Source organism: Thunnus maccoyii, chromosome 13, assembly GCF_910596095.1.
Source record: "Thunnus maccoyii chromosome 13, fThuMac1.1, whole genome shotgun sequence".
Classification (NCBI taxonomy): domain Eukaryota; kingdom Metazoa; phylum Chordata; class Actinopteri; order Scombriformes; family Scombridae; genus Thunnus; species Thunnus maccoyii.
The window spans coordinates 26,302,798-26,322,061 of NC_056545.1; the positions used below are offsets into that span (position 1 = coordinate 26,302,798).

Here is a 19,264-nt window from a genome sequence, read left to right on the forward strand (position 1 = left end):
CCACCAAGCCTTTCTGAGCGATGGAAAAACACACAGGATCCCACAGACATGACCAGCATATCAAGCACATCCCAAAGAAAGAGGAGGGGAGGCAGGGGGTCCAGAGAGGGAGACTGGAACAACTGTTTACTGGGGCTCCCTCCTAAGCTCTCCGCATGAGACCATGGGCGGCTTTGGCCCTCTTCTCTTTTTCCTGCATCCTCTCTTATCCTGGATGTCACTCTGCTGAGTTACAAAAGCAATTCTTGTCAGTATCACTTGATCATTTTCTGCTGAGCCTGCCAGGCTGCACTGTTTGCATCATACTTTCCAGAGTCAAACAGAGGGGATTTTCAGTCATCAAAGACAGTATCGGGAAGTGAGTGGATGATTGTTTTAAAACTAGTTCTGCAAAACAAATACCGCGAGGGGCTTTAGGTTTTACTGGCAGGACCTCCACATTTCAGAATAGATGAAACAATACAGTTTAGCTCAGTGCATGCGAATGCATTCAGACCTCAACTCTGATACCCTTACAATGCCAAACGCCTGCAGAGCAGAGCCAGGCAAGCGCCCAGCCTTCTCCCTGACAGATGCCAGGATTTATCCTCCTTATTCTTCCACTTATCTACGTCCCTCCCAAAAAGCTTGATTGTATTTCACTTATATGCAATGGATATATGCTTTTGTTTCTACAGTGAAGTATATGATAAAATAAAAGGCGCCAGGATGTCTGTTACACAGCCATTAGTAGGCTATGTTCATCAGGAAGAAAGCCATTGGCCAGCTTTCAGAGAAATCTAGCTACACTTGTCAGGAATGCCCCCTCACACGCCTACCTCTCAGTCATGCACTGAACTCTGTACTCACGCTAAATCAACAACATCTCCACTTTTATTTCTCTGCCTCTCACCTTTCTGTTGAAATTCCACCAGTATCTTGGTTCAGAATAATAACATTCCCTACAATCCAATTTCTGTGGCTTACAGTTAAGGGGACAATTTGGGGTTCCCATCTTGGCAAAGTCAAAATAGCTGTGTGTGCACAATGGAATAGCCTAACAATTAGTTGGGGATGTTTTGGCTGCTTTCTGACAGAACACAGATGGCACAGAAACACTCATCCGCATGCAGGATTGGACCTTTCCCAGCCATTCAGAAACAGGTAATTTTCCTGTTCTTGCACTCAGTCATCCAACAACTCTGGTGCTGCAATCATCATAACTTATTTCAGAAGCTCATCTTCAACACAATGTGCCGTGAAAACCTAACTGTCCCATAGCAGCATCAACTAAGGGAGTTATATCCAATTTTTTTATGGGACCAGTGGAGACCAAAGTCCCTGTAGTCATTTAAGTCTTTCTGTGCCTTCGCTGTTATAGACTATAATAACACAGGGGACAGTGGTGGCTGTCAGATGAGTACAGAAACAACAGAAACTGAGCCAGCTGCTTTGTACTCATCTTTCCAGATGTTTTTCCCTCTCTAGGTTTATTCTGTAACCACCAGGAATGCCACAGACAAACATGTCCAACAGTAGGATTCATCCAGCGTTACTGCTGCCTCCACTGACCGCTGTGCCCAAAACAGCTTGTTGTTTAGTGAATGATGTACAAGTAAATGTGACTTACAAAAACTTAATGGCTCACAGACAAGGCTGGATTACCAACCAGGCAAAGTGGGAAACTACCCAGTGACCTCACACACCCATGGCCCAGGTTTACTCGGTATCATTTGGGTTTATACAGTTGGATTAATTTGAAATTTGTTGGAAATTTGCACCACTGAAGTACAATATCAACTATGACAGGTCCTCCATCTTGTGGTCAAAGAAAGACTATGTCAAAATCCAGTTTTAAGGCCTGAAGTGTTTTGGTTTACATTGTGTTCATTTTTATTAGTGTTTTATCAAATTGCACACACAAAAGTGAGGGAAAGGTAGGAGTACTGTAAGACTGCAACCAATGATTATTTTTATTATCAATAGCTCTATGAAATACATATACTGTATATATATAAATATATATAAGATGTCAGAGAATAGTGAAGAATGCCAATCATTATTCCCAGAAGCCCAAGTTAACATATTCAAATGACTTTTTTTGTCTGACCAAAGTCAAAAACCTAAAGATGTTGAGTTTACTATTATAGAAAACTGGGAAAATTAGCAAATATTCACATTTTAGAAAATGCTACTGGTAAATTTAGGAATTTTTGCATTAAAAATTACTTAAACTATTAGTTTTACATAACATATACTATAGATATTTTCTGTCAATCAATTAATCATCAAATCATTTCAGCTGTAGAGTAGTTCCATGTGTAATGGGGGGACCAACAACAAACTTTTGGTTATGTCTATTTTTTCATCTCTTTCATCTTACAACTAGTATTTTAGTTGGGACCTGACTTATACAGAACTTGACCAACTACACTATACTATGTACAACCAGTCAGAGTTGAAAGACAAGGTGACATTTGGGTCAGAGTGAAAAACCAGTGGTCTAATGACACTGCTATGCTGGTGAAAAAATGACTAATTTAAAATTCAGTACTGCATTTACACTAATCAGTTATTGTCACTGTCTGTTTAAACCTCTACTGATGTCTTTTGTGTAAATATCTCCCAAATATACGCAGTGTAGGAAACCCAACAGATGAAAAGGAGTTGGAGATTGATTAGCAGTTCGGGCTCAGACAGATAGTGTGAAGCTAATCATTTGATTTGAGATGTAGTAACTGGTAGACATGTCTTAAATAGGTTTTTTTCCACTGTGTGGAGTTAGTCTTTGCTGTGGACTCAAGGTCACACTAGTGGTTCCCCAGGAGCTATTGACCTATTTGCTCAGCACATCACCATGAATGCTGGATATCAGAGAAAGTTCAATATCACAGATTTTTTGGGGGTTTTTTTCTGTTTGTTTTTAAATCACTTGGTTACAAAGCAAATGAGACTGACATGTGATTAGACCTTTATCCATAGTTCCTAATAATAAAAATAGCCCTTTCAAAGCACAGAGAGAAGACAAATTCTAATTTCCATGTATTCAGTGTACAACAGTGATACACTGCTGCTTTCACCTTAAAATGGGTTATACAGTTCATTTACAGTTATTGTGTCTATGGCTTCAGCAGTGAAGGTCTGAAACTGAACGTCACTTGCGCTTCTGTCACAGCCTATTGTTTGTGGTGAAAGCCAAATAACCAGGGGGCTTTTCTGAACTCAAATGTGACATTTTATTTCCAACATTTTGACAGGAGTTACCACACATCTGACCAGATCATTTTTAATTTGTGTGTAATAGAAGTGAAATTCGGAAGCGAAACAGTATCTCTGACATGTGTAAGGTATTTATGGATAATATTAGACAGGTCACTCTCCTGTGAATATGTTGTTGCCAGAATATTGTCTAAGAGTGCCAGTGAACTTTAGCTCCTGCTGCTTTGCAGAACAAGGTATTTTACACATGCAAATTACAGGTGATGTGATATAACATCATTCAGTATTCACAACTGTAAATGCACCTCCATAAGCTCTCATTGGTATTGATGAATGTAGATGTGTGGGACTGCTGCTTGTACAGCTCAGGGTAGAACAACAGATGCTACATCACATGTACAATATTATCAGTGGACATGCTTACAGTTGTCTATACTGATGCCAGTGTGTGTTCATGTAAAGTGACTTGAGTACATAATATAGCCAGTAGATCTTTCATCTTTTATACTGGTGGCGCACTGAGGAGCAAGATTTTATTCAATATAAAGACAAAATAAGAAAGACATAGAGCTCAGGTGAGAGTTTATTTATGGAGTAGCAGAATAACAGATTAATAATAACATTTTACTTGATCTGCTTTTGTTATTAAGTGTATTTGCATGCATATTCATTTTTTGGTTTAGTTTGCAATGATGTTTTTGTTGAGTGTATTTTATATATCTTTTCACATGTGGGACCATGGTGGAAATAGGTATTCTCACTTTAACATGCTATTCCTTGGATTAGTATGTTTTGTACACCCACAGATAAATAACAACAACAACAAAATCTGATAACTAGTAATATAATTATATATTCTATACCATGCATGGTCTATTGGACTAAGTCACCACCACAGTTGTATGAAGGTTTAATACACATTGTATGAAGGTTTAATACACTTTATATTAAGCTTTAATACACACCCTTAATGAAAAAAATCCAAGGATGAATATATGCTGTCTTTGCATTTCAGATATATAGAGAAAAAATACACAAATTAACCTATAGATCTATTTGGGACCCTAAACTAATAATATGAGACTTGCAGGAGTGACCTACTTATATCAGCCTAGTTATTCAGTAGCAGCCTAGTAATGGTCATGTTTTCTGCAGTCAATTGCTTCCTTACAAGTGTGATTATAAAGGCTAAATAAATAAATAAATAAATAAATAAATAAATAAAGTCACACCCACCCACTCATTTCCCACAACCGCCAGCCTCCTCAAAAATAACAGAGAGGGTTTTCCAACCACACCACTCTCCGGCATCTGCAGCGGTATCAGGTGCATCATTCGCTGCAGGGCTACAGGGGAGGAGTTACGGCCAGGTCACACCCCCACAGCACTTGGTCCTTAGAAAAAAAAAAAAAACTAAGGAGCGCACAACCCAGCCGTCAGTGCACACTGGTAGAAAAATATGATCCCGAGAAGAGCGACTGCTGCGTTTCAACACTCAAGACAACAATTTCATTGCGACTAATTTCAATTGAAATCTCAGACCATCGCTCAGTCTGGTCCTTGTTGAACTATTTTCCTCTCCATTCCCTCTCTCTCTCTCTTTCTCTTTCTTTTTTTGCGCTGGATCTTTCGTGCCAAAAAATGTGTGTGGAGAGCGATGGATGTGAGATTGAAGGCTGCAGTAGTTCGGATGAGGTGCGCACGCTGTCGGGCAGCATGAGCCCCGCACTGAAATCCAACCCGGACCTTCACCCGTGCAAACCGGGGCAGAAATTCCGCGCCGCGCTGCTCAGATGCCGCTCACCGGCTGTTGCTGCCGGGATCCTCAGCTTTGGGAACGTCCTCAATTACATGGATAGATACACTGTAGCCGGTAAGAGACCTGTCTTCTCTCTTTTTGTCACAGCTAGAACAGGATTTTTTTTATTAATCAAAGGGACTCCAGCAAAGAAAATAGAGCATCTTTCTTCATTTGCTGGACATTGTACATGCATTAATTGCCTGTGAGCTGTGTCAGTCAGTGAAGAGCTGCCATCAGCTCACCTTAGCTCAGACGGGCGGAACAATGGGCTTGCCTAAATGCAGTGGACAATCTGCTAAAACCACCAGGCTGTTATGTGTTTTCATGGTTGTACAGAATGTGTGAACTGTGATTAAATCAAACAGATAGATGTCTTCGCTATCACTCAGGAAAATGCTTGACAGTGCTGATTTTTTTTTAACCCCGGGCTGGTAGATAATTGCAGATCGATCAATTAAGGCGATCAACTCTCCATCCAGAACCTGACTGCATGCTTTTGCACTATGTGTGTGTGTGTGTGTGTGTGTGTGTGTGTGTGTGTGTGTGTGTGTGTGTGTGTGTGTGTGTGTGTGAGATGTCGCTGTGGGCTCATCTTTGAGACTGCAAAATGAGAGAGAGAGAGAGAGAGAGAGAGAGAGAGAGAGAGAGAGAGAGAGAGAGAGAGAGAGAGAGAGAGAGCGTATCACTATAAAGAATCAGTCATTAGTTCCTCGCCGTTTCTGGGAGCGATTTAGTCCACATCTAATAGGCTGTTTTTTGCTCTCTGTGAGATGCTGTGATGAGGCCATGTGGTGTTAATCCTCCTCAAGCGTCCTGTATTTTCCCACTGAGATATGTATATTGAACCAAGCACCCTGGTTTACAGATAGAAATTAAGCCCGTGCTATTGGAGAGTTTGATTTGGGCCTAATTATGGAATTGATGACTAATTGTGACAAAGATGACTAATTATAGATGTTAAAAAAAAAAGTTAGTAAGATAAAGGGAAAATTTTGAAAAGCAAAATATTTTTCAGTCTATATTGGAAGGAAAATATTTTTATAAAAGAGATATGAAACTGAATCAGTTCATTAAAATAGTCCACTTCTTACATCATGTTTCTATCAAGTAGCTGTGTTGGCATGATTTTAATTTCATTTTCTAATTGTACGCCAAGACTTATGTAACCCATTGTTCTGGTAAATGACTAAGACTTTTATCCTAATCTTTGTATGTAGGTGAATGTGTTTGTATTTACTTATCAAAGCTTGGACATTGGACTGTGGCACTGAATGGGTTAAGATATTGCTGCAGAGTGGAGAATGGAGGGAAGTGTGTTCATGGGGAGAGTAGATTCTTCTGTACAAAGAGATGCTTTCCTGAGTGAAATGCAGTTTTATACTGATACACTTACTGATTGACTAATAACTTGATATAATCACAAAATAGTATACTTGTGATATTTATAGTATCCTTTTACGTCTTGACTTATTAGCTGCTACATATCATATCAGATATGAATCTTTTTGAAATCTACAAATCTGAATACAATGTTGAATTTTCCTCTGTGGCTCCTGGCAGAAAGGAGTGGCTAATGCAAACAGAACAATGTGTTCACTTAAATGGTCACATGCCTACATCTTATCATCCTGAAGACTGCAGGTCCAGTCTGTCAACTGTAAAGAGTTTAGCCACAAAGCCTCGGGCACCTGAATGATCATTGCATCGCGAGGCTTTTAGCTGCTCGACCTACAGCCACGCTAAGATTGTGTTGATGTACAGTGGCATATCTAATCTTAGCATCTTCAAGCACCACTCAGTCAGAGCAGATATCTTGAAAAAAGCCACATCTTCATCCTCAGTCATGGATGAGTAAGTCTCCCTACACCTCTAAATTCTTTGCTCAGAGGAAACAACTCTTTTCTCCTCTGTCCTCTCCATCATGATCCTCTAAACTGCCTCTGCTCTTTACAATATCTTACGAATAGCAAGGGTTCAAATCCTCTGCTAAGCCGTTAACTTTGCTGGACCTCTGAGCGCATGCTGTGCAGTGACAGGAGGAAGAGTGACTGAAGAGAGATGAGGAGAAAGTGGGAAAAGGGGGAAGGAAGGGAGCGCGGGATGATGGGGTTGAGGGAGGGAGGAGTGGGGTGGGGGGGGGGGGGAGAGAGATGCAGCAGCCTCGGCTAACCCTCGTGGGGAGAGGCTGTGTTGAGTGCATGTGGCGCAGAGGGGTCCCTTCCCATCCCACCTGAACGCTGCTCGATTGTTTTGCATTATGCATGGGCAGCATGTGCACCGGACCCTCGCACAGAACGAGGACCAGCAACCATGTGCAACCAACGTAACTAAAACATACGGCATGAGCTTATCTGTCATCTTCCCTCTTGCTCCGTCTCCTTCTATCTTTCTTCAAGGCTTTCTCTCCCCTCCTGCTGTGTGAGCTACGTTGCAGTAGTAATTAGGTTGTGGAAGCAGCGCATCTGTGTTGGTAGCAGAGTGTTTTCTCCAAGTGTGTGTGTATGGAGGCAGAGCTGCGTGATACGTCAATATAATATCAATATGGTGCACTATATTAGATATCATGGGGGATTTTAGTTATTGACTAATGAGATGTCTGTCTTAAATTTAGTCTTTTTCTGATTCAATTTTTGAGCTTATTAGACTGTTGTAAGTGGCATAAAGTGTCAGTTTGTCTGCTTACAAACTGACGGTCATTTTCTATCCTCCGTTCCATTGCCGCCTCCTTCTTCCTCATGCACCATCAGGATTCGATCTCCCGTTTGAGCTTCTCGTCTCTATCCGCTCCGCTTTCTTCTTCTCCTGTTTTCTTTTTCTCATTCAACCCCCTTCAGTAGCAGGTACCCAAAGTGCATCCCAACTCATAGATCTTAATGTCAATTAAGCAAGCATGAGCGCACATCCACAGAAAGCAAACACACATTAGAAAAGCTTCCCTCCACCATTCCAAGAGGGGCTGAATGAGAGAGGGGAGTTGTGAGGGGAGGGGCCGGCTGCTGCAGAGGCAGAGGAAAGTGGACGCAGTATGCAGGCAGCGTTGAGCCGGAGCGATGCCACCCCCCTCTTACCCCCCACAACGTCAAAAGGTCTTTGTACCAACAGCCATTACTGTAGTGTGTGTGGATCACTAAAGCATTGTCGCCGAGACAGAGGGTGACCATTCCAGACACCGGGGCTATTCTGCTCCACAACAATGATGGGAAAATTGCACCCAGCATTGCACAGCAGTGTCACAGACTTGGTTCTTTCTGTTAATCCCTTGTGTCGGAGGTGAAGCCACACACACACAAACACACACACACACACACAAATAAAAAAAACAACACATACGTAAAAAATGCAGTTTATGGTTCCAATATTTGACATCCAAGATGATGGTGAGAACCACAAAAGAAGGGAGAAGTCGCAATGTGTTTTTTTACGGGAGGTTGTTTGTTCTGGATTTGACAGATTTACTGCCAATATCCTTTATACAAGACTTGAATATTTAATACCACCACTTTGTGAGGAGGGACAGCTTCAAAACAAAGTAATTACATATTGGAAGGCATTTCTTAGATCATAGCAGGGCTTTAGAATGAGGGAAAACACACTGTATTGAGTCATTTGAATCACAAAGGAAGAAAGTAAACGTCATGTAATAAAATGCATGTAAATATATATATTTCTAAATTTCTAACAGTGAGTTACCTTTCATTCTTTCCATTACATTTCCTATAATGAAAACAAATGACTGTATTTACTTTTCCATCCCATAAACTGATCTTTCTACCTGTCTTAAGTGCAATTTCAATATTTATTCATTTTTGTAATCCAGTGTGTTCAGCTTGGGATCATCAAGGGGTTTCAAGCAGTTTAAATTTCTGCAATTTTCATATTTCTCTGTTGTGGGATTGGCAAACAAACAGGTGATCTGGTTTTTGTCAGACACACTTATGTGAACAGGCACAGAGGACACCGCTATTAAGTTTCAGGGATGCCGAAGAGAAGGAGGGTGTGAATGACAGCACTGTGAGTTTGACTTTAGGCTCAGCTGTTCAGCTGGTGGGTCAAATCTGACCTGGGACTCTCCTTCAGAAGCTTGTACTCATTTTTTACGACTGTCTGATGCAGACAAGACAGAAATGAGGAGCGTCTAGGACATTTGAGCGTGTCCTTACGTGTGGTTGCTTGAGGAGGTCGATCACTCACTGCTCATAGCATTTCCAAATAGCAGAATGCAGGTAAATCAGATCTGACCAAGATTGGATTGGCGGCCAGAGCGGCTGGATGAATTACGATGCCCCGGCTGGGTCACTGTGTCAAGCCTTTTGGAATCAGCCATATAACCCACAGCCACTCATATTCGATTTGCATTTTAGAGTGCATAAGAGCTCTGAGATTTAGAGGACCACTACGTTTAATTTAATTTGAGGTGGCTTTGAAACCTTAAATCCTTTGTTGGTCTCTCTGTAGTCCCACAGCAGACAGTCCAAGCTCCTCGACAGCTTATCATAAAGAGGGGATTAGCTGTTTTTTTGAATATGAGGATATGTGAGGCAGACACTCTGCACTTAAAGTTATTTACTTGGCAAGTAAGTCAACCCTGATCTCCGTTAACTCTAGCCACCCCCCTGTGTGCACCCAAAGTCATCCCCTTCTCAGCCAGCAAAGGGCCAATTTGAGGGGTACTGACTGCAGCCTAATCTGACCGGGAATGTTGGGGAGCTGCAGATTAGTGCTTCCTCCAGGCACCTTAAGCTGAGTTGTCTCAGTCAAGCTGTCACTCTAGGAATACCCCAAAATAGGGTCACATCCTTTTGGACAAGTGCAGGACCTTTGCATGTGAACTTTTGGAGTCTTGCATTATAGACACAGATGACCGTGTGGTAATAATCCTCTTAAGGCAAGCTCTTTGTCACACAGTAAGAAAGATGTAGCCATCCATCCAGTCTGACAAGCTATGCAGATTCATTCCTGATAGCTACGTCCGGTTCCTTTGTGGTCACTCATTATTACTGTCCTCACTATTCCAGGGCATTCCTCTGCATTACCATTTCCACTCAAGGCAAAAGGCAGGGTAAATGTTGAGTGTATTTCCTGCCTTCTACATGTTCTTTCAATCTGTCCCAACCTAAAGCATTCTCTCTGCTGTGAACATGCTCAAAATGTAGGAAGCAGCACAGCTTTCAGTTCCACAGATGCTTGAAAAGAAGAGAAGTGAAGAAAGCGTTGGTGTTTTTCAGGGACATTCAAGTATTAATCAAACTTAATGCTGATACAAAATTAGATAAGGGTGTAACTATGAAGTTTGGGGTTTTTTTAGCTGCTGGTTGAAAACCGTCACCGCGGATCTTCTCAGTAACAAGTGTTGGAATATGTAGTGGGATATGTCAGGAAAAGACAATAGAGGAAGTGTCTCCTCACTGCTAAACTGTGTGAGAGGCGGTGTGGGCCATGCTTGAGTTGCTTTGGGGTTTAGCTGTTGCTTGTTTGACTCTTCTCCCAATTTCACCCTCCCTCGTTTTATAGCGTTCACATTAAAGGTCTCTGAACAATAGCAGAGGCATTAAAAAAGATGGAGAGCCCTCTAGTAATTTATTTTATAGGGTTACTGCCTTTTTCTTGCAGTTGCTTTTTCCATCTGATGTTGAGCTGTTTTGAATTAGACAAACTGCGCTGTACAGTAAGAATCCTTCATCATCATCGTTTCTGCACATTTTTTACTATACATCAACACCCGCCCACCCCCCCCGAATCTTAACATCTTTTATTTCACTGTTGACAGCAAAATACTGACATTATTCAACAGATGTTATAAAATGGAGTCATTAACAATTACTTGATATCCTACCAAGTGGACTTTTCCAGACTGTTTTCCCACAGATCTCCCAGTAATCTCTTTATGTCTATATCCTAAAGTGCCATTCCCACTGCTGTGAGAAAACAGTCTGTGTGTTCTTTAGGCTCCGATTTAGCCGACGTCTGTAATAGTAACCAGTGGAATTAGACGGAGCTCCTTCCTCTGCCAGTGCACACCCTTTCATGTGGCTACTCCAGATTTCACCATCAAGCAGACGCACTGCCCTAGCAGCAGCAGCTTTTACCCCGTGACCCCCGACTAGGAATGCAGCGTTTCATGGTCCCGCTGATGGTCACTTTGGGGTGACTCTTTGACTCTTCCCCCTTTGTACAGCTGTTATTTAGGCATCACCCCAGCCTTGTATCCTACCATCACTCATCACAACTATGAGGCCATTACATGTGTTGCATTCTGGAGAGGATATTTTTACTCAGTGCTGGCCAGGCTTTAGATCCCCACATCCATTTAGCACTAGAACAAAGCGTCATGTTTTTAACAAGATCCAGTATCAGGCAAGGATCTGAGTGGCTGTTTCAACACACAAAGCCTTTTCTTATCATTTACATACTTATGTGTTTGACATCTAGTAGCCTGATGAGTTAACTTTTAAAAGGCAACAGTGCTTGCTCAAGCTGCTTGTTAATCTTTGACACGTGAAGGTGAGTGGCAGCCTGATAATCATTGCAATCAGAGGAGTGTGTGTGCACATAAAGGGTTGTTTTCTTTGGCGTTGTATCTTCCACCTACAGAGTTTGCTTTAGGTTTACAACCATAAGATCTGATAAAATTCAGTCCAGTTTTTGAGTTGGAATGACAATGAGATTGAGTCAGGAGCAAAAGCAGAGGGATTCTCCCGGCCTCTCCAAGCACCCAACCGCAATCGGCCCCCGTGTTTAAAAGACGCCCCTCCCTTCCTGCCTCATTATCTACGAAGATTGGAGTGTTTACCTGCAGAAAGCGCTGTACTTCGTCTCTCCAGGCAGAGGGCAAGATTGCAGGAAGGAGGAGAGATTTAGGATGTGTTGTGCACTTTGCTGTGTTTGACACGCTGTCAAATAACAGCTCATCCCTGTTTAAAAAATGTGATAGGAAAAAATTTGGTTTCCTCACTCCCTGCATTCCGTCTCTTTTGATTAGCACTGCAAATTTGAACAGCCTGCTGATGTTGTTGAAATAAAATATACAAAGGTATTTGGATTGTTTGTACCTTAATAATGTTATAGATAACATTGAGCAAGAGTAGAATTGTGTGTTATTTTACAGTAGAAGAGTCAAAAACAGACCGGTTTTTATTTTGTCAGACGGCTGACCTTTTCGCTGCTTAGACTACTCTGCGCATTTCCCTTTCCTCCAGCCACCCAAAACACTCTGTGACATTCACATCCATTTCAACACACATACCAAGAGAAAAATACAGGGAGAAAAAAAACAAAACAAAGCAACACAAACAAGTGAAATTTCTGTGTTGTGAAGGTCATATTCAAATGTTCCCCTGAGCCCGGTGCTTTGGCGGAGGCCACCGAAATTTGAGGTGGGGAAATGGAAATGGAAGACCACTGAATCTCTATCTCATATCCTTGCGACACACACACTCAGAGACCCTGAATATTGATCAACAGAACAACAGCTTGGAATTTGTTACAAGTGATGAAATTGTAATGTCCTGAGACACACTGAAATTGGATTTTTCTCGGACACATTAACAAGTTGTTCTTGAGAGGATCGGAATCTAATATTGACCTGTTACACCCTGTGGTTGTGAAAGCAGACCTGCAGCTAGCAGTAATATTAGCTCTCAGCTTCTGAAAGCTCCCACAGCTGCTAGAATAATATTTAGAGTGTTTATTTACAGCAGTCCTATATTTGAAAAGCTTCCTTATTGAGGAAAAATTTAATCTTTTCCCCAATTAACATGTGATAGAGCAAACAGTCGAGCCTGGCAGAGGGATTACGTAATGTTTTATATTCTCCAATCAGGCCCGGGATGAGGTCTTGTGTGTGTTTGCGCATATTTGTGAATATGTTTCATCAGCTCTTTTTCTGATTTCATTTGTGGTTATCTGTCATGTCGTCGGAGCGAGATGAGACTGCAGCAGGATTTTCATTACTGTGTTTGTCGTATGCATTACTGTGTTTGTGGGAAAAACCAGGGTTGAATGAGGGTGCTGACCTCTGTCAAAGACTTAGATCTTTCTGTTAATGCCTTGGGTCAGAGGTGGATACACACACACACACACGCGTACACACAAGCCCTCAGTGTGTCTTTCTGCTGTAAAAAGGCTCACACTTAGGATTGAATTCCTATGAGAATGTGTTGGTTTTGTGTTTCCAAGACATCAGTGCTGTCACAGAGACAAATGAAATTTGTGATATATGTGCATATTAAACCTAATTTTGGACTATAGAGTCTGGCAGCATCACATTACCTTTTCCAATCAGTCCAGCTTCTAATTTAAACTCTGGATAACGTGGCATTGCACAGCTTGATTAGGCGGCAAGTAGACTTTTACAACTGTGTTTCTGTTTGCACTGTGGGAGAATTCCCCTATTAGACAATGACAGGCTGAGATTAGGTTTGTACACCAGAATGGTTGGTCACACGTCACTGCCCAGGGTAAATTATTACAGTGTTATTTTGATTCTCCAGCACCATAAACGTTTACTGGTTAATGTCTAAAAGCATAACTCTGCAGGCAGGCTGTCACCACAGCACTTCAAAAAAGACATTCATGTATTTATAACACTGAACATATAATATTATACATCTTGGCTGAATCTGTTGCTGAATGTGGTTGTTGCAATTGTTTTTTTTTCTACATGATATAGATATTATTAGATTATTAGTGGTGTTCAAGAGACAAGACTGCAAACTACCACAGTAGCCCTTGCTGACGTGCTGCGGTAAGCTTGTTGTCACATTTCCGGTTGCCAGCTGTGTTACTGTTAATTTTGCTATATTCTTCATTAATGTGGATAATTACCTGCCGTACATTTAAACTTACACTAATTCTGCTCAAGCACTCTTGGTTCTCTCCTTCTTTTAGCGACTCTCGCTCGGTTGGTTACACGCTATTCAGATCTGCTAGCTACTTTATCTTAGCAGTTTAGCTTACCAGCTAACGATGGCTTCCCTCTCGGCCCTTCACTGACCTGCTCTCTCTCGCTTGGTGTGTCTTATATTTAGCTATTCCTCTTTCTCCTTTGGTGATAATGGTACATGTAATAAATGTTCTGTGTTTAATTTCTGGAAGCATGGCCTTAAGCAGAAGCCCACAGTTCACCACCACTCAGCGACACACCCGCTGAGAAACCAGCTCTGATTATTAGCAGCTCTATCGTGAGAAACGTGAAGTTGGAGACACCAGCAACCATAGTCAAATGTATTCCTGGGGTCCGGGTGGGCGACATAGAGTCCCATTTAAAATTACTGGCTAAGTATAAGCAAAAATATGGTAAAATCACTCAGTCCTTGTGAAATCAATCAGTTTCATAAGGTTCTGTGCTTTTACCAGTACTATTTACCTAATGCTTCCTGTAGGTAATATTACTAGGAGACACTCCATAAATTTCCATTGTCACGCAGATGATACCCAATTATGTTTATGAAGTCATATGAAACCAATCAGTCCACTTCTTAAGGACATAAAGACCTGGATGACCTGCAGTTTCTGCACTAAACTCAGACAAAACTGAAGTTATTGTGTTTGGCCCTGAACACCTTAGAAACACATTATCTAATAATATAGCTACTCTGGATGGCATTACCCTGGCCTCCAGCACCACTAGGATTTTTGTGCATTCTCAGGTAACCTTCGGTTGCGGACCACCTGCTGTCCCCTTGGTCCAGCTTGAAACCCACTGCTACTACTATTATTATTAGTCATATTTCTATTATTATTATTGTTTTATTGTTATCATTGTTGTTGCTGTGCTTCTCTACATCTCTCTATCCCCTCTCCTCCTCCTTCTTTCTCTACCAACCCAACCAGTCAACACAGATGGCCGCCCACCTAGAGCCCGGTTCTGCTCGAAGTGTCTTCTCTTTAAAGGGGAGTTTTTTCTTGTCGATGTCGCCAAGTGCTTGCTCATGGGGGAATGTTGGGTCTCTGTAAATTGGGAAATGTGCCTTGAGATAAATTCTGTTGTGATTTGGTGCTATATAAATAAAGTTGACTTGACTTGACTTGACTAGCCCATGTTGTCATTCAGGTTGCACAACAGTGCAAAGCTTAATACATATTTCTCAGTATAGTTTAATGGCTGACTGATAAGTGTGTCAGGCCTTAGGCTGTGTACTGTGCTGTAGGTATGTAGGCTGCTCTTTAATGAAACAGACCCGGTATGTAGAGGAAGTTAGAGGAACAATAAAGATGGCTTGGTGTGGTTTCCCACGCCAAGAAGAGCTCAAACACACCTCATGTGGTGACACCTTATATGATTGAGAAATTTGACTGAAATGTTATCGAATTCATTGTTGGAAATGGGGTCAAATACTTTATTTTTATCATGAGTTCAAACACATTGTCAAAGAAATAGGGTTGTGTTTAATTTCCACAAGGGATTTAATATGGTATCTGGGGTCGTTCTTTATAAGTTTGTGCAAAAAGACATATTTGGGTTTCTCAGAGTGTTTGATGAAATAGCAGAGGAAGTAATGAGATGCATATCTAATTCATGAGACAATGAAAGATGAAGCCCACAGCCTTAGCTAAACTGTCCTCCCCATAACTGGGCTGAAATTGAGTTGGAAATTAGCGGCTTTCCCCTTGAATGAAGACACAGTGTGCGAGGGGCATCAGTCAGATAGTTATTGCTTTTGAGTAATGTGTGTACAACTATAGAGAGGTCACCTTGATGGCATCTCAGAATAAAAATGCATTCATATGTTTGATTGGTCTTCCCTCTGGCTGCTATTCTGATGGGAATTCAGGAGGAAACCTGAAGATGGAAAAATAACATGTTTTGCATTCATATTTACACATCTCTAAACTCCCAGGAGTCAATACAGTGTTGAAATAGTTGTAGAAGGGTAGAATGTACACACATAGCTAAATTGTACTGGATGGGAGTGATACAGTATATCCCATTAGTTATGGCCCGAATGGAGTAGTTGTGGCTGCAGCGGAGAATTGTGACTGATGCATCGGAACAGAAGCAAAGCCCTTCCTTGTTTCATCTGTCATATTTACTATCTGCTTGATCCAGTCGAACAGCCTTGTAACAAAATGGACAATAAGTCACGTGGCATGGTTGTGGTGACATCCCAGGGCTAGACTCAAGAAACCCGAGACACAGTTAGTTCCTAATGACACTGAAGTATCTGGTTTTCTTTTCTTTACTAATTGTCACCAAAAAGTGAGGTTGATTACATATGTTGTTTGCCTCACGTCTTTGTCCACTTTGGCTCTGATGAAGACACAGGAGTGTCGCAACGTTAGTCTGTTCGCACAATTTAAGGCTGTGAATGAATCGTTGTGGTTCAGTCCCTTTTGTTCTCTGTCACCAAAAAATACCATTCCAATTAAAAATTCTTAAAAATGTCAGTTCAAAATTTTTAGATTTTCTTCTTGAACAGTAAAAGCCAAAAACAACGTGCCATAAATATTAGCCCTATAAGATGGAGCCCTGTTGTCTCCCCGTATTCCCCATTTTACGGAGCTTAAGCACTGTGATTGTCCATAGAAAATAGCTCTTTGATGCTAAACTGAGCTGAAAATACAAATCTTAACCAATTTTCTTGTCTTTTTATCATGGCTTGGGATCACTTTGCACCCTCTCTTTTCAAGAAACAGCATGTGGGTCTAGACAGTCAGTTTGACAGCCTGAGGACATCTTATAGTTCCGCTTTGCAGTTCACGCTGTGGCTGAATCAAGGGTAAGTCAGATGAAGTAGATGAGTCAGGTGTCAAGCAGAGAACACAGAAATATATTCTTTTTAAGGTAGAAAGATACAGTATCAAAAAATGAAGAATTTTACAGCCTGCTGCTTTATCTTCAGATAATTAATTGAGTAAATGAGTGTTATTAAGTAAGCTAATCTAACAAAGCTTGTCTTGACTGTACAGTTTATGATAATTTTGCAGCAGTTTCAATACCACCCATAACGGATTCCTCACATCCTCATATTGAGAGAGAATATAACCACACATAGACCAGAGGTCAAATTGAGTGGAGAAATGAAATCTCATTAGAAAACACTACATAATGACTTTAATCCTCAACACTGTTATGTAAAAAAACATTCGGATTACTGACAGGATTTCTCAGATTCACATGTGCTGGTGCTGGCTGTCTGCTGCACGCACACACACACACACATATGTGAACACAAGTGAACTTTTACCTGTAATTTTTAATGGAGATATTGTCCATATATTCACATAACCCTACATTACACAGAATGGTGGAGACAAGAGTGTAGTGTATTTGTGTGTGTCTCTGTGTGTATTTTTAGCCACATTAGCAGCGTGTCTATGAGGATGGCAATTTCAATTGGTTAGTCAGTCTGTTTGTGTGTCCATCTGTTGGTTGGTTGGTTGGCTGGTCACTTTGGTCCAGACTAAAATAGCTCAACAACTGCTGGGTCAGTTGGCATGAAATTGGCATGAATTTTTCTTGTGTGTTATCATCACTTTAAAATTTTAATTAGTCCAATACTTGGGTTTATGGCCAGATAACTGCAAAACATTCCCATCAACTGTATCTGTATCTGTTTTGTAGCCTAATAATTACGAATTAGCAAATGTTAGCAACATGCTAAAGTAAGATAATTAACATTGTAAACATTATCTACTAAACATTAGCATAGTGGCACTGTCATTCTAACCATTGAAACAATTTGAAAAAAGGGTCACATATCTTTTGTCTTTTATCCTTTTCAGTAACACACTGGAAATTACTAGAAATTACTACATAATTACTTGAAAAAAACATTTCCCATGCAAACCCTCTTCTCACCCACTCTATATCGCAATGAATGAGTGTCATTACGCAAATACAGCGACTCTACTAGTTTCATATTCAATAATGAAAGGCGGCACTTCCCACCATTGCTCATATCTCAAAGAAAATGAAAGAATGTTAGAGGAATTAAAGCACAATATGGGCAAATCATGTATAATACATCTGTCTAGTGTTGGGTTGATGATATAAATGGGTCAGATCTGAGGATAAACTATATATCAAAACCTTTGTTTACCCCTTGCATCAATAAGCATCAAATTGACTCCCAGCGGTGTTTGTTGGATAGCTTGCTTTTGACCTTTGGTTATAATTGTCTGACAACTTGAGAGCTCATTTCATCCTGGTTATATTTGCCATTGACAACATGTGTGTTAATATTTGTTGTGCCATTGAGGATGGTTTCTGGGATCATGTTTAAATGGACTAAGACTCAGCCAGCTAAATATAAACTGGTTATAAACTCAGGGCATTTTTTGTGAGTTTGCCAATCGCTCGTCAATATCACTTCTCTTTTAAATAAAACCGGACGCTGTTTAAGCCTCTCTCAACAATTTTCTCCGGTTAATGTGGCTCCATTTCAAAATTCCACATCAATAACACTCCTCCAGGTTCACATTCAAGGTTGAGTTCAACTGCTGTTCAGTATTCCTGAGAGACGCTGGTGTGAACAAGTGCAGCTCACGGAGATCCCCTGGCAGTCAGACAGTCTCATCTCAAATACCGTTGCTTTGCTTCACTGCATCTCTTTCCAATACATCTAATGCATTATCTCATACGAACAAGTGGGCTAGCCCCTGGATGTATTATTGATGAGCTATAGGTTTAGTCTGTTCCCTTGATGCTTCACTATGCATCCTCTCTACAACCATCAAATATTTAGCACATACTGGCTGAGACTAATGCACCGCAGCCCTTGAGCTGAATTCAAGCTTTTGATTAGTGAAAGAAAATTAGGTAAAAAACAAAAGGCCTATTAATCAAAGTGGTTAAGTCTGGCAAACCCACAGGCCTTGAATTTGATTTTGCCCCAGTTTGGCTGCATCAAATTTTAAGAAGATTAGAGTGAAAGCTGTCTCAAATGTGAGAGGTTTTATGACTGAAATAACAGCATATTCATCCTCACACACTGGCCAGAGTTCTGATTTGATTATATTCATCTTGGTGTATGATAGTGCTGTATTGGTTAGTAAACTATCTCTGAACTATCTGTAAGCGCTGACATTAGCGGAAACATGAACTAAAACGGCGAGTTTTCCTTTCTGTTTGAACTTACTTTTTTATAGCAAATGCAATTATTTGAATCGCAGTACAAGTGGGAAGTGAATGCAGTTAAAGGAAACTAAAACTCTTAAATTTAACGGACTCTTGACATGGCATCCACACGTTAAAGTCAGCAAAATACAAAAAGAAACATGAACTGAAACCAGCAGTTAAACTTACTTTTACTTTTTTTAGGATCT

The 19,264-nt window shown here is 40.8% G+C and overlaps 1 protein-coding gene across 2 annotated transcripts in view; it reads left to right on the forward strand.

Annotated features, from left to right (window-relative positions):
• The first annotated feature begins 4,603 nt into the window (after nt 1-4,603).
• Nucleotides 4,604-19,264, forward strand: part of spns2 (spinster homolog 2 (Drosophila)) — a 68,108-nt gene continuing 53,447 nt past the window's right edge. For both annotated transcript variants that reach the window (XM_042431994.1, XM_042431993.1), the window contains exon 1: nt 4,604-5,071. In XM_042431994.1, coding sequence (XP_042287928.1) covers nt 4,840-5,071 — 232 coding nt within the window. In that variant the 5' untranslated portion in view covers nt 4,604-4,839. The remainder of the gene's footprint in view (nt 5,072-19,264) is intronic.